Here is a 15,547-nt window from a genome sequence, read left to right on the forward strand (position 1 = left end):
TCCACAACTTCCACACGAGATAGGTGGGTCAGAGTAGGCTTTCACCAAACGCGTGTGCGTTCCACCTATAACTATTGCCTACACGCTCGCGGTCTTTTTATGTTAATGGAACGAGAATTTTAGCGGTCGCGTTCGAGGGCCTTGCGAGCGTAAAGTGGAACGTACTCCCTGTGAGATAGCAAAAGACACGGCTATACTGCGTACAGCGCATGCGCGAGCATGTAGCTATTTCGTTCTGCGGACTTGGCCTTTCTCATGCGGTAAAATGAGCCAAACCTTGCCTGCGGAGTTCGGTCTCCTAGTATTTATTTCGTGGTTTTTGGTTACGGAAAGCGCCAGTGGACTAGCAGACTTTATACATTTTCAGTCAACGCTACCGACGCTACAGGCCTAAAATTCACCATCCATAGGATTCTGAGATGCCAATAGACGTCGCTGTGTGCAAATGCGAATAAACCGGATGTTGCGCATTGTCTTGCGCATTATCCGCCCTGTCGTCGATCCATTTTAGCACCGTCCTTTCCGGTTCGCTCTATCGAGTGACTGCGTCTTATTTAGTTTTAGCTGTATACAAATCTTTCTCCATCTTCCACAATGAGGATCTACAAAGATATTTTCACCGGTAATTATATTTCGCTAAACTTATCCTGTTTTTTACAATACGAATTTTCTAAATTTGTAATTCTATACCGGAATTATGAAACGTTCATTATCAACTAAATTTCAAAGTGACATTTCGATAAGCCTCCTTTGTCACATAGCAATCTCGGTCAGCTCTAGTAATCCAACCATACGTTCTTATGCTAAAATCATACAAATCACTCAATTATTTCATATTAGTTTGTTTCAAGATTATGAAGAAGATATTTTACACATCTAGATTTCACTTTCTTCCAAGGTAACCTATGAATACATATGTTTCATCGTTTATTTTACGCATTCCAGGTGATGAGATGTTCTCAGATACCTATAAAATAAAACTGGTCGATGACGTCCTCTACGAAGTGTATGGTAGAGTAAGTATATTACCTTTCCAATTACCTCGATTCTTTGACATGTTATTGACGTCCTTACACGTCGCATCTAACACTCACGCCACATTTCAGCTTGTCACACGCAAGGCTGGATCAATCGAAATAGCAGGATTCAACCCGTCAGCTGAAGAAGCTGACGAAGGTACGGATGAAGCTGTTGAATCAGGAGTTGATGTAGTACTGAATCATCGTCTTCAAGAAACTTTTGCCTTCCATGACAAAAAGTCCTACACTCTGTACCTCAAGGATTACATGAAGAAGTAAGTGTTAACATATTTTTTTACAGTCAATGCTTGAAACCATGTTTATTCATTCTTTACTTGTCACGTTAATTTAATTGACTAAATTTTTGCACTTCTCTTAATTTCAGACTAGTTGCTAAACTGGAAGAGAAGGCACCAGATCAGGTTGAAATTTTTAAGACCAACATGAACAAAGTCATGAAAGATATTCTCTCAAGATTCAAGGAGCTACAATTTTTCACTGGCGAATCAATGGATATTGATGGAATTGTTGGTCTAATGGAATACCGTGATATCGACGGTGACTCAGTGCCGGTACTGATGTTCTTTAAGCACGGCCTAGATGAAGAGAAATTCTAAATAATTCTTAGATATGAAACAAATTGTGGAAAAAAATTTTGTAAGTTTATACCATATTTCATAAAAATTTGATCAGCTATATGCAACAGCTGGTCTTATACATGGAAATTCTCGGTCAACATATGTTATCTGTTAACCGATGCACAAACATGTTATATAAAATTGGTGACTGAATTCCCGTTACAATATTTTTAGTTATTGTAGCGTCTACGTAAATCAAACAGAATTTGTCAACGATGTGGTTGCACTCTCGTTTCTGAACTGGTTCAAATATTTTTAGTTTAATTCTACATATCTTCTATTTTTACGTGTTACAGATAAGCTGAAGCTAAGACTGCCCACATGGCGACGCCGCTGTGAAATTAAGTTACAAATAACCCTTCCAATTTCCTGTATCAATTGCAGTTTTATTTATCAAAAAGAAACCTAAACAATATTAAACACTATTTGATTGTCTTTCTAAACTGTACATACTCAGATTACTCAGATAAATATTTATCACTTGTCGCATTCAGCTCTTACTTTAAAGACATGACCTCCAACTTGTGAGACTAAACATGATTGTTAGTCTATTTATTTTTTGATTACCACTTCTCTTAACAGATTTAATTTATACACTTGTATTTATTACGGAATGGAAGATGGGGAAAGAAGACGGTAGCACAACACTTCGATCAATAATGCATTGTGAATTATTTACAGCTGTTACATCAATATTAATTATTTTTGTTTCTGAAATAAATTCGATACACCTATGCCTGACGAAATAAACTATTGACGTTTTCATAATCTGGTCTTTTGTTCCTTTAAATACCTCAACATCAATTTCAACTTGTATGTATATATTTTTTTCCATTAGCAAAAATTAAAATTAGAAGATGTTTTTATTTCATGGATTATAAATTACACCATAAGCGGTAATGATTAAAACAAGCCAGCAATATTTTGCTCGAAGTGACAATACTTTTCCATCGTCATGGTATGACGTAAAAAAAAAAAATAATAAAAATTAGAGGTAGATGAGGTATGTATTTAATTTTTCAGATATACACATAGATATTGATTTAATAAAACTGAAAGTTTCGTAAAAATATTATATTTAGACAAAATTGGAATAGACAGTCGTACTATATCTTCGCGTTACCGTCACAAATTCGACTGAGAATTGTTACAAATCACCATCATCATATTTTTTATAAAGTACACATGAAAATATTAATTTAGTTTACTATATAATAATATGTACAATTATTCTGTGTTAACTGGTCTTCTCCATATCTTTCTCTAGTCTTTCATCAATAATATATTACTCTTCCTCTTTACAAAACAGTGATTACTCTGATAATGATTAAATGACATTCTAAAACCTGACACATGTGCTTCTTTCCTATTACTGAAAATATTTTGACGTTTACAAAAGCGTTTATATCTAGGTATATGTTTATACATATATGTATATATATATATATTACTATACATCATATAAATATATTATGTATAGTATAACACACATAATGTCACATCTATGTGTCTATTATAATCATATGTATACGTAAGTGAATTTACCTATCCTAAAACAATTTTTTTTGCCAATTATGCATAGAATATCGCATAAAGTTATAACTAATTTTTATATACTACAGATGAGAATTCTTACACGTCTAATAGAAAATAAAAATAAAATCGCTAGGTGAGAAAGAGGATCAAGTCTAGACAGCTGATTTTGATCTGTCGCAAAAGAAATCAGTAAATATTAATCCGTGTTGAAATTGAATTTCGAGGTAATCAATTTCTTTAGATGATTATCACTTCATCGTTTTTACAGAATTAAAACTTTAAAAAATAGCATCGTATCAAAGAGATAAAATATTCAGCTATTTGTAAGGTAAATTCTAGTGGAATCGACCGCTGTAACTTTGGGGATCATATAAATTGCGTAGTGCAATTGGCTCCAGTGAAAAACTGGAATGTTCATTCTGTAGAGCCAACCAACCTGTTTCATTCTACAAAACTTATTGTTAATGAAGAAGATGTCTAAGAGAAGATTGGCCGCACACGGTTGTAATCAATAAATTTAATTTTCAATTATTAAGCTACATGCGCGTTCTTGAGCCAAGAAGAACGTTTTTTGGGTGTCGATGCCAAATGAATCAAAGAATTATGGATTGACGCTTCGTTCTTAATCGGGGAGGGGGAGAGGCACCCCTCAAAACTAAAACATTTTATTTATAAGAACAATGTTGTAAGAGAACTATGTCACGGTATTATACGAGTGTAGTAATGAATTATAAAACTGACAAAGAAAAAAGAAAAAGAGAGGAAATGTAGCAATCACGTGATTTATACTCAAATACATAGAAAACGGTATCAGTGCCGAAAAATTATACATACATCCGTGGACCGCTGACTCCAGCGTGGAAAGGTATAATACACAAACACAGAAAAGTGATTCGGAGACATCGCAAGTCAAGATGAAAGCCGAGTCATTATCTGTGGAAATAACAGGTTGTAAATTCATCATGTTAGAATCTATCATGATCAGAGGTTGATTAAGGAAAAAATCCCCTTTCCTCGATAGGGCCAAATGTCAATTCATAATTCTTTCATTCATTTGACCGTAGACACCAAAAAAGCGTCCTTCATACTTTTCACGCGGTCGAGAAAAATCCCTGTCAAAATTTTTGAGCCAACATTACAAAACGTGTAAGTTCAATTTATACAACTGTGTATGCATAATGTGTTACAGACGATCCTAATAATATATTAGACTATTTTAAAGATATAGTGCATGGTATATATTATATACATACATCAGTAACAGTAATGTGTAAGTATTGTTTTATACGACATTTAGATTGAGGAAAGTTAGTACTCTGGCACTTATATAATTTACTAGCTTAGCTCTCATGAAGGTACAGTAAGTTAGTAGGAGAATCACTACTTTTTAATAAGCGGTCATGATAAATCTTGCTCAAACTGCAAGAGGAATTTTCATTGATAGAAGTTTTTGTACTGGTCTAGTTTTGTCTCTGAAAGTAATTGTCTTGCAATTTTTCTGCCATAATTAAGATCCTAATGACTTATAATAATTTAACACTGTTCGATCAATAAGTGAATGACAAGAATTAACTGACCATTGGAACAATAATGTTGAAACAGAATCTAGACCTTGCTCATCTGAGCCTGCTTCATCCATGTTCGCAATTGTTGAAGATCGTCTTCTCTGCGATAGATAAAAATATCTACTTTTTGTTAACTCCTAGTAAATACATCCATTGTGGTTAATCTTTGCTTTTGTGATCTGCTTTCCCTGAAAATGTAATTGTATTTGTATTTCTATCCTTTTTTAACGTAGTTGAGTTAACAGGGTTCGTGCGCTTTTTGGAACTCGAAATTCCCTGACTTTTCCAGGTGTTCCAGCCTGAAAATATGATTTTTTTCAGTAACCTTCCAAGAAATATGCCGCTGATTAATGACAATTTTTTTGCATATTAATACTAATACCTTCAATATTATCTTATAATTAATTCAGTGTCCGACTACTAATTTACAAACAACAGCCAGCGATTTTCAGTAAGAAAAAAACGAGAGGAGGTTAGATATCAAGTAATGTACGTATAAGAACGAGTTTATTTCTTCAAGAAACTTAAAATTCTAGTCTTATTTTCGAAATTCCCTGGCTTTTCCCTGCTGCAAGAAACTCCCTGAGTTTTCTCGGTTTTCCAGGTTTTCCCTGTGCGTACGAACCCTGGTTAATGACACATGAGCTCATAACAGCTCAAGAATGATTGCTCATGAAGAAAAATATAATTAATATTTCTGATCACTCACGCATGTATTGTTATTTCTCTAGTCGGTGTTGTTCGAGTTTTTTGATTACCCAAGCTAAGGTGAGCCGGCAATACCTCGGATTAGCAAGGTTCTACTTGTAATACATTTTTTAAAATAGAACAAACCTTTGACTTTTCATCTTTTCAACGAAAACTTTATCTTTCGAAGCGTATATTATCTGGTGAAATATTGCAATACTCCTACTTGTGTTTTATTTTTAAGACATAATGCGCGCTAAGCTGAGAAAACGTTAAATACAATTTGAGCATCGTATTATTCCATTTATCTAAATTATATTATGAAACGACATATGGCAAAAAGCGTATACTAGTAATAGACCAAAGACGACGGTGTTGAACAATAACTGATCGTTCATAGTCTAAAGTCTAATAATATTTCATTTTACGTTGACATTTGTAACCAAAAATTATGTATAATATTATCATCAGCTTTTGTATCATTTATATCAGGGATTGATTAGTTATTTTTTAAATGTAATGTTATATTTCCTTATTACAATTATAACATCGTATATATCGCGCAATATAATGCACAATTGAATATTACTTGTAATATTAAATATTTGTAGCTTAATAAAATCTAATCTACTGACCGGCTACTGAGGTTTTCGTATTGTATGTGTTCATTAAAAGATGAGTTACAATTTAGAAATATAGATATTTTTGTTTTATAGTAACATTTATATATTTATTATTTATTTATATTGAAAATCTATGCACAGGTAACAACACTCGCACCCCACAATTCTGTTAAATGTTCGAAACAATTTCATACCAACGGTTACATTTCTATCGAATTGTGAAACAAACGTACTATTTACGGAATAATAATAACTTATTTATACAGATTATAAATAATTTTCTTCATATATTTACGCATATGTAATTAGGGGAATTGTTCACATTTTTACACAATAGCATAGTATACAAAACCTAACGTTATGAAAAGTCATCACACTAACTTCCTGCAAAATTGACAAAATACATCAAGAATATCTAGGCATTCCATACTTTTTTATGCTTTTTAGTTCCGGTGTTATTTGGCCTATAATTCATTAACGTCAACAAACAAGTTCGCTAATAAGTAATACATTTTATCATAACATTTTATCCACTTTTCAAATTCGTTTCTGAATCCCCATTTTAAATTTCGTACTTTCCGATAAGCTGAATAAAATGTATTATAAACTTGCAGTTGCTTGGAATAATTTCAACTCTAATGCAGTAAAAAAAAAAAAAAAAAAAAAATTAAAATTAGGAAATAAAAGTTTCCAATTTGATAATAATCATCATGCGAGGACAACAGTAAATACTCTCTTCAATTTCTCTACTTCTTCCTCTTCAAGCCCATAACAATAACCAACAGCTCTAACAATCGTAGGCAATCACACGCAAATAGAAATATTTTTAATAATACAATAATAGTAATTTCTATAATTTAAGAATCTATTCATATCGTAATAGGTATGATCATCCACCTATGATTGATAAAATAATTAATACTAGAAGATGCGAAATTATCGACCATACGATAGCAAAGAATCCTTTTAAAGACACATGAGGAATTAATTCGCTGCTATGTGAACATGTTGATTATTTGGCTTCGCAGTAAGATGACGCAACATTTTTGATCATAGTTGTGTTCAATTTTTCGCATTTATTTTCCTACAAAGAATAATATTTAAATAGTTGAGGGTCTTGAATCCGGCAAGAATATTGATGCCTCCATTATTTGAAAAATATAACAAAAATGTAAATTGCCCGATTTTCACCTCATTTACTTTGATTATCAGCATTCTCTTCTATCGATTAATTTAACACGAATAATCGTAATCGAAATTTATCTATGCTTGATTCTGATTTCAAATGATCTACAACAGGAAAATATCAATTCAATGCATTATCTTTAGATCAGATTCAAAGCACAACTTGTCAACCAGTAAACTGAATCGGTGATTCACCGAGTACCTAACAAATTCAATTTTATCCACGGTATCATTAATGAAACTATATACATATGTATATAAGTATAATATATTTAGCTTTAACGTTGTAGAGTTTCCATATTATGCGTGGTAGTTGTAAAAATTTAGATCACACGTAATAAGTCGTTGTGAAGAAAATATCTCCGCAACGACCCGTCTTTTTGATAACTAGTCAGACATTCCTATAGACTCGGAAATAACATTTTTACGTTATTTAAATATTTTTAATAACTGACAGACTGTAACTCCGTCATCAGTTTTGAAAAAACCCTAATGGATAAAAAATACAACAATTGCGATTGTGAATTTTTTACCGTCAACTGAACTGATGTTCGAATTTATTATTTTGAAGATTTCATTCAATTTTCCGAGAATTATGCTACAGATCTTCTTTCTCTATCTATTTATCTATATTGTGTATACAGTATAATCGAACCTTAAAATATCTTATATTATAACACAATACAATGTAATGTGACATACATGCATATGATGCATAAAACATAATCGAAAAAAGAAACAGTTAAATGAATGAATTATCAAATTCTTTTAGCTTGTTCTAATATACAAATAATAATAATAAGAAGAAGAAGAAGAATAATAAATTACTGTGATCAAATATCTGCATATTTTGTTGAACCCAAGATTTTTTGGGTTAATATTATTATTGGATTGTATTTTTATTTACCAAAACAATGATTATGTATAAAAATCATTATTGACGCTACCTTTCGATCGTAGACGAACAAAAGCAGAAATAATATAGTAATTAAAGATTAATTAAAAATTGTGAAAATAACAACTATCTTAGGAACATTATTTCATAACATATGTCTACAGGCATACCTATAATGTAGGAGCCTACGTTCATTCAACCATAGTTCAACAAAAATACAATCCATTATGTTGACATATTATTAGTAAAAATAACAAAATTTCATCTTTTCTGTTGTTACAATTAAGTTTTGCCGGGTGTCCTGACTAACGAATGTGTAAATTGTAAGCCGTAGTTGAAGAATTTCAATAAATAATTGCCAGAGACACTTACTCTTGAGATATGTTTCAGAATAAATATATCAATGACGACATAGTATCGTGATATTTTCGCGATTATGACCACCTCACATGTAAGTCTCTGAATTCATTTTTTCCGAAAATTTTAGTTGACCGATATCCTTTTCTACGTAACTAAGTCTCATTGCAGTCAGATAGCTGATATTCAGAAAATCTTACACTGTGTTCAAATATTTCAGTGTTCCGTCTGACCTGTGCACATATCGTACCATTGAAATTTCGACAGACAATGGAAACGATGCGAGTTTAGGGGAAAAAATTATTAATTAATAATCTGCGTACCTTTCTAAATAAAGCGTTCATTAAAGATCGAGTTGAAGTTATATCTCAATACAGCCCATTAGAAATACATCAATTGCAATAGCTAAGAATTTTTGACATTGAATACTTAACTGCTAAATTTCAGAATAGAATAGCACCGTATTTGTATCACGTTTATCTCAATTTTGTCATCACCGAATTTTCTACCTACGCTATGTCTCAACTACCCAATTATTTATATCATACACATTTATCGAGTACACAGATATATGATTATAATTATTATTAGTATTATTATTATTACACGCAATTATAAATTAGAAAAAAATTATGCGCCAATTTACAAAGAACAACGCGTGCCTTGACTTTTTTTCACCTACGGTTTACAACTTACACTTTATTATTTTACCCTGACGCATTTGACGCATAAGCCCCCGAATTTGAAAGTATTAACGATAAAACTGGATATGGGAATGAAAATAATTATAAATAAAAAATCAAAATAAAAAAGAAGAAAAAAAAAAAACAAACATAATAGGTGGTAATGCGAATACTTCGCTTCTGAAATGGGATTGAAAAAAGAATACGTCAGAAGTCACATGTCGGCGTGCCCTAAAATGCGACACACCTCCTGCTCCTAAGGATCTGATGGAGACTCTAACATTTCCATGAGAAAAGTATCGATCGGCACGTCTCCTATTAATCTAAAAAAAAACAGATGCTCGAGGCATTTTAAGCTGATAGAACGTAGCGAAGGTAGTCTTAAAAGGAGCTTTGCGAACCGACCAGGTTCGTCAGGCCTAGATGTGCGGGTGTATTCCTCCAACGATGCATAAACCTTTTCCCTGAGTAGCTCGACCTCTTGCCTGGATTTCAAACCACGAGCATCCGGATTGTAAAGAATGATCGATCGCAAACAGCCAAGCTCTGTTTTGTCCACTTTCATTTCCCGCATTTTAGCAACTAGCTCTGTAAGCACTCGTTCAAATATTGTACCAACTCCTGCTTGACGGGCGGAATCACCGTGAACAGTTAATCCTGTTGCAAGAACAATCCCATCCTTGACTTCGATAGACCGGTGAGAAAAAGCTGCTATCAGTAGCTCGTTCCATCCAGCTCTGAGAAGAAGTACTTGATCCTCAAGCGGTAGCGAGGTAAACTGAGGAATATGCTTAGCCCACTCAACTAACTGAAACAACTGTTTGTTCGTCGCGTTGCAAATATTAGTTACGGCGTTCTGAAAATGTGAAGACAATGTTTTTATTCGTTTTTACAACTTTCAATGATCTCTTCTTTTATGAAAGACATTTCAAATGTTCTTTATTCATACAATTATACTCGTGCAACATTCACTTTCCTGGCTATTCCCTTTGATCAGTCTGAGATCAAAGATTTAAAATTTACTTCTCGAAGGAAAGGCAATTTCTTCTCAACGGTTTAAACACGTACCTCGTAATTTCCTTGGTGCTCGGTTTTACATTCCACTCTTTTCTCCGCCTCCAGTATGCGCTCTATCGGCATATCAGAGTGCAAACTGCTAGTGCTTTCAACTTCGCTTTGATCTCTTTCCTTGGTACGTTGTCTCTCCTCCTGTACCGCCTCACGTTTCATGCCCATTACCAAACATTTTTGATACCGACAATACTGGCAGCGATTCCTCTGCCTTTTGTCTATTATGCACGTCCTCTCTTCCCGGCATGCGTACGACAAGTCTTTGCGTACGGTGCGTTTGAAGAAACCCTTGCATCCCTCGCAGCTGCAATTAAAATCAACGGAAAACGTTCGTTAGTTATAACCGAATCTTGGCATATCGGTGTTAAATTATTCTTGCCTCGGAGCTGATTCGCAACTCCTTTCCTTGACTAAAACGCCAGAAGGTGTTAATCAGAGTTATTGTGAGACTTGCAGCGATCTTTGGATTAAAATACCATTACATTTCTCTCACTAAAGAAAACATGTTCGCCGAAGTTTACACTCACGGTATTTCTCGCAACCAGAGTGGACTTAACGAGTATAAAAATACAAAACCGACTGAAATAAATCGTTTGCGGAATAATATTTTTTTGGCTTGCAGTAGGCAGGCATGCAGAGTTTTGGAGTCAGTCCAAATATAAAAACAGTGGCGTTTGCGGAGACATGAGTCACCCAGCGGAGAGAAGCATGCGTACCCTGCAGAATCTCCCTAACTCACTCACTCTTCTTTAGTACACTCTACACGCTTATCCCGTGAAATTATTTCCCAACGTGTAAAACAACATGTTTTATTTGACTGTCGGATTAAAGAGCATTCTGAATAACGATCTAGGGGAAAAGATTTACGGTGTTAGATTTTCTCCCAGAACGAACGAGCATTAGTTGCTAGTTTAACTAGACTCTGAAGACAAATTCTCACGGCATTGATATAATTTAACAAAAATTCATTAGAATCTATTTGAATATACATATAAATACACACATTCATTGATTATTAGTTTCTTTTTTTTTCTTTCGCAAAACTGGAAAATTAACAACTAACGTCTGAGCTGATAATTGCTCTAAGAAGTATGCATACGAATGACTAGATATGAAATATTATTCAGCTCTGCAGCTGTAACGACATGACTTAAAACGACAGCGGCATTGAAAGAGTTAATAATGCATCCTACGCGCGAAATGAACATCCTACACACATTTACTTCATCCACACTTGCTCGAGATCTTGTACAAGTGCAGTGCATAAATATATAGAAATGTTTAGCACGCGTGCAAGACTGCCCGTCGTTGCCACCCGTCTGTTATTCTCTACAGTTTCTGTTTCTCATAAACATTAAGATCAAAGCAACTACGGTGGTCCAGAATTGAATTAAACAGTCCTTACGCTTGATCATTGGAAAATGATGGAAGGTCTATAGTTCCTCGCGTGTAACGATATCTGCAACAGGCTGCTGATTATTATTATTTATTCGTCATGAACGGAGAGTTTTTTTTTTTTAGTCTTTCTTTTTTATATATAAATAAAACTCACATACAGCAATTACAAGCAAACGGAGAATACGATGTTAATAAGTGAAGCAAAAGTAAGTTAACAGTTTATACCATACAATCATTCTTACAAATATATAACCGATTAATAACTAAACGATAACGGTATATTATAATTATACTGCCGTCTCTTTGACCGTTTGCACACTGTTTTAACAGCCAACGCATTTTCGAGACAAGCGGAACATAAAATTGAAAGGCACGGCCGAAGGGCCTAGAATAAGTAAGGATCACTAGTAATGGCAGGGTAAAAATGATTAGAGAATTCATAAAATGCATGACATACTATGCAGTAATTGTCTGTAACAGCCTGGCAAAAAGTTCAAACTACAACTGGGAAGAAGTACGGCCGTAAACTTGAGCAATTACCAAGGAAAATTCAAGGCAACACGTAAGAGAGCAATATGCAGTCAAGTTATATGCCCAAGACGACATAAAAGTCAGCAGCTCGAAGCGAACCTGATGTCAATTTTATTCATAGATTCAGGGTAACGATTAAAGGCGGGGACGAAGTATTGTCATTGTTAATTATGCAACCTATTGCGAAGTGGCGAATGAAAATTAATCCCACGCCCGCCAATTAATTACCTGGTTTCCGTAATTCACTATGTACATGTATATATGTGTATATTATACACAAGGGAGCAGAGTTTTTCTACTAATTTTCATCGTTACTTAATTAGTTATCGTTCGACGACGAAGATCATGCTGCCTGAAGACCCTTCGCAGAAGGAAGTATGGCTGGGTGGTCAGCAGTGCGTGTGTTACACCTATACACACAATGAGCAAGTCCAAGGTTGCATAGTTGCTTGCACGCGCGTTAAATGCAAGTGTGCGGAATGTATTGCATCTTTGTGTTGCGTGTGTTAATGTCCATACTTCTGATGCAACGCCAATTCCCTTTCCATTTTAACATTCGAACGAACAACATAGATATAAGGTTCACCCGCAGGAATAATAAGTTAGAAGCTTGATTAAACTGGTTAATTTTAACGACGCTGCAGTTAATAACGTTAATCTGTTGAAAGAAAAACAACTATTTAGCACCTTTGTAGAATGTACCTGAAGACGTTGAATTTACAAAATCTGATTTTGTTGATGCTGTATTAATAGTTTACTAAATTTCAAGTCCAAAGATGCACCATTCCAATAACGTTACAAACTTCAGTCTGATTAAGTTGAACGGAGAGGTCAAGTGTAAACTCTAGCATTGTGAATTTTTAACGCTTGTACAGATTGAATAACCGGCTTTAGTGAATTTTTAGAACATAAAAAATCGATCCTCAGTCTTATCGAAGGCCTTAAGGGTTCGCCATTACCTGTTGATTGACACGCATATAGCTATAAGACAAGTTTAAAGAAGATTGGAAGAAACGAGAAACGAGAAACAAGAAACAAACGTCGTTGCCTCAGGGCGAGTTAATTGCATGTAATGATAATGTTTTATTTATAACTTTTTCCACCACTTTTCCACACCAGATATTCGATTACACCCTGTTGCTATGCAGTCGCAAACAGAAATGTTCTTATCACTAGGTAATCTTTATTTTCAGTAACAATAATATATGGAGAGAGAAGGAAGAACTCGCTTTCATGGTACGTTTATAATGAAATCCAATCAATATTTCTTTCATTATTATTATTATTATTATTTTTATCATCAAGCAGGCAACAACCGGAACGTATCAAAGCAAAAATATGGACTGTACTCAACTTTATAGAACTATCTGAATATAAATTTGTTGTTTCTTACAGTAAATTTTTCACCCATAACTCACACATATAGAATCACTCTAAACGCATTAACGAGATTGGTACAAATGTTGAAAGATAATACACTACGTGCAAGAAAATTCTTACGAAATATCATCATTACGAGCACTAGCTTAATGAGCATCGGAGAATACCGCGGTATGATAATTTCAGAGTTTTTCCGATAAATAAAAATAGTGAAAAATGCAACAACCAATCAATATTAAGATGTCATAAACACACTTGAAGGAAATTTATCGTCCGGTATAAGATGCATACAGTAGATACGCTGTTCAGCAAACACTCGTACTTTGTTACGAACTGGTTTAACCTGATGGAAAAAAAACAACAACTTGTAAATCTTGCCTGAGTAGATCTCTTGTGCGCATACGCTGAAATTTTTCTTCGCCGCACTCGCCGGGATACATGTGCAGTTTTTCATCGTAACTCATCGACAATGCGTCGCCCTTTTCTCTTATCGATTAACGGAGAGGATGAAAAAAAAAAAAAAACACCCGACCAAAAGATTGTTGGGTTAAAAACTCGCGATCGGAGTATAATCGACATATTTCACACGATTATTATCTTGCCGCCAGATAATAAACTGCACCACAATAAATAACGACAGCATTTCAAATCGTTAGCAATTAAAGACGCGTTCAACGTAGCGTCGTCTTATCTGTGACTCGATGATTTTTTGACGTCCCAGCCGTCTGTTCGATCGTGTTTTTACTCAGGGCCAGCGATCTTGTTTCATTACGTTGCTGGTAAAGGTTCAACATCCTGTTGTTACGTAAACATTACAATTACGACCTCGACCTCTCTCTCCCTCACCCTCTCTTCCACTCTGTTCCTTGATCAGTCAAGCTCGTCAACAGGTCGACGGCAATCTTTGTCCATTTTTCATTTCTATTATTATCGATGCCCCAAGGTTGTGATTGACGTTAAATCTGTACACGGATTTATTGACCTCTGATTGAAGAGTAAAACCATCTGCTACTTTACGATTAACGCAAGACCAACAAAAACGAAAACAAAGAAGAGAGAAAAAAAAATCCCCCGACGTACACGAAAAGAATCTTTTGTACCTGGTTTATTCCTCCTTCGACAAACCTGGATCTCATCCCACTCTGCATCCCATAACACTGGAAGTCTTTTGATTGGTTGGCAGCACAATGTTCGATCTCGCCTGTGTGAACATGGCCTTGCTGCCAAGGCGAAGGAGCCTGTGGTTATAGAGCGTGTGAAACTCACCTGTAAACTCCGTAGTGTTTTCCACTTGCGCGATCCCCGCATATAGAACAGAGGTGTTTGCTTCCTGAGAGAGGATGATTGGGCGGATACGGTGATCCGGCACCTCCTGACTTGCTCTGACCTCCGGGAGACGTGCTGAGCAAACTGCTGTGCCCTCCGATGCTGAATGACCTGAAGAAGAAGTGCGAAACGTGTGTCGCGTTAAATGTTCGACGATCATCTCTCGATTGCATTGAGACTGCACATTATCTGGTGCTTGGATTGTTTCGCAATTGCCATTGTCAGTCGGGAATCAAACTTTGGATATCAGACCGTATAGTTTTATTACTCAAGTGTTTTGTCTCTTTCTCTTTATTTCTGTCTTTAAAAACAAACGTCGATTAGGTATTACATTTTTCAAAGCTCGGTAAATATATCCGTAAAGAAGGATCGAGAACTGAAGATGAGAGGTATCGAGATATAGAAAATTCCACCTACCCTGGACTGCTGGGTCCTGAGGGACTAAAGCTGCCAGGATTCAAGAGGCTGGAAGCGTCTGGCTTCATTTCCAGAGGACTCTGCGGCCCTGCGGAGGACATTGACAGGTTGCTGTTATCCAAACTCAGCCCTAAAATCATAAATAGATACGATTTGCTTATTACAGTTTCGAAAGTTGATTAGAGGGTGATCGAATAAATATTCATACATCATGTATTATGTGTAAAATAATAAAT

General features: G+C 34.9%; 2 protein-coding genes across 6 annotated transcripts in view; one reads left to right on the top strand and one right to left on the bottom strand.

Annotated features, from left to right (window-relative positions):
* Nucleotides 1-466: 466 nt before the first annotated feature.
* LOC124176567 (translationally-controlled tumor protein homolog) lies at nt 467-2,425 on the top strand. The gene is made up of 5 exons (XM_046558016.1): nt 467-622; nt 946-1,016; nt 1,107-1,294; nt 1,405-1,676; nt 1,954-2,425. Exons 1-4 carry the CDS (start codon nt 595-597, stop codon nt 1,634-1,636), a joined length of 519 nt encoding a protein of 172 aa, XP_046413972.1. The 5' UTR covers nt 467-594; the 3' UTR covers nt 1,637-1,676; nt 1,954-2,425.
* The window catches only part of LOC124176558 (retinoic acid receptor RXR), a 54,843-nt gene continuing 40,821 nt past the window's right edge, over nt 1,526-15,547 (bottom strand). For 4 of the 5 annotated variants that reach the window (XM_046558006.1, XM_046558001.1, XM_046558003.1 and 1 more), the window contains 4 exons: nt 15,312-15,441; nt 14,835-15,005; nt 10,257-10,563; nt 1,526-10,044 (listed from right to left, as the gene is read on the bottom strand). In XM_046558006.1, the coding sequence (XP_046413962.1) occupies nt 9,445-10,044; nt 10,257-10,563; nt 14,835-15,005; nt 15,312-15,441 (1,208 nt within the window). In that variant the 3' untranslated portion in view covers nt 1,526-9,444. The remainder of the gene's footprint in view (nt 10,045-10,256; nt 10,564-14,834; nt 15,006-15,311; nt 15,442-15,547) is intronic. The other variant, XM_046558004.1, reaches the window with a different exon arrangement.

This window comes from Neodiprion fabricii, chromosome 2, assembly GCF_021155785.1.
Source record: "Neodiprion fabricii isolate iyNeoFabr1 chromosome 2, iyNeoFabr1.1, whole genome shotgun sequence".
Classification (NCBI taxonomy): Eukaryota; Metazoa; Arthropoda; class Insecta; order Hymenoptera; family Diprionidae; genus Neodiprion; species Neodiprion fabricii.

Coding starts and splice junctions, on each gene's coding strand:
- LOC124176567 (XM_046558016.1), top strand. CDS start 595: ATGAGGATCTACAAAGATATTTTCACCG. Junction 623..945: donor CTACAAAGATATTTTCACCG/GTAATTATATTT, acceptor TACGCATTCCAG/GTGATGAGATGTTCTCAGAT. Junction 1,017..1,106: donor TCTACGAAGTGTATGGTAGA/GTAAGTATATTA, acceptor GCCACATTTCAG/CTTGTCACACGCAAGGCTGG.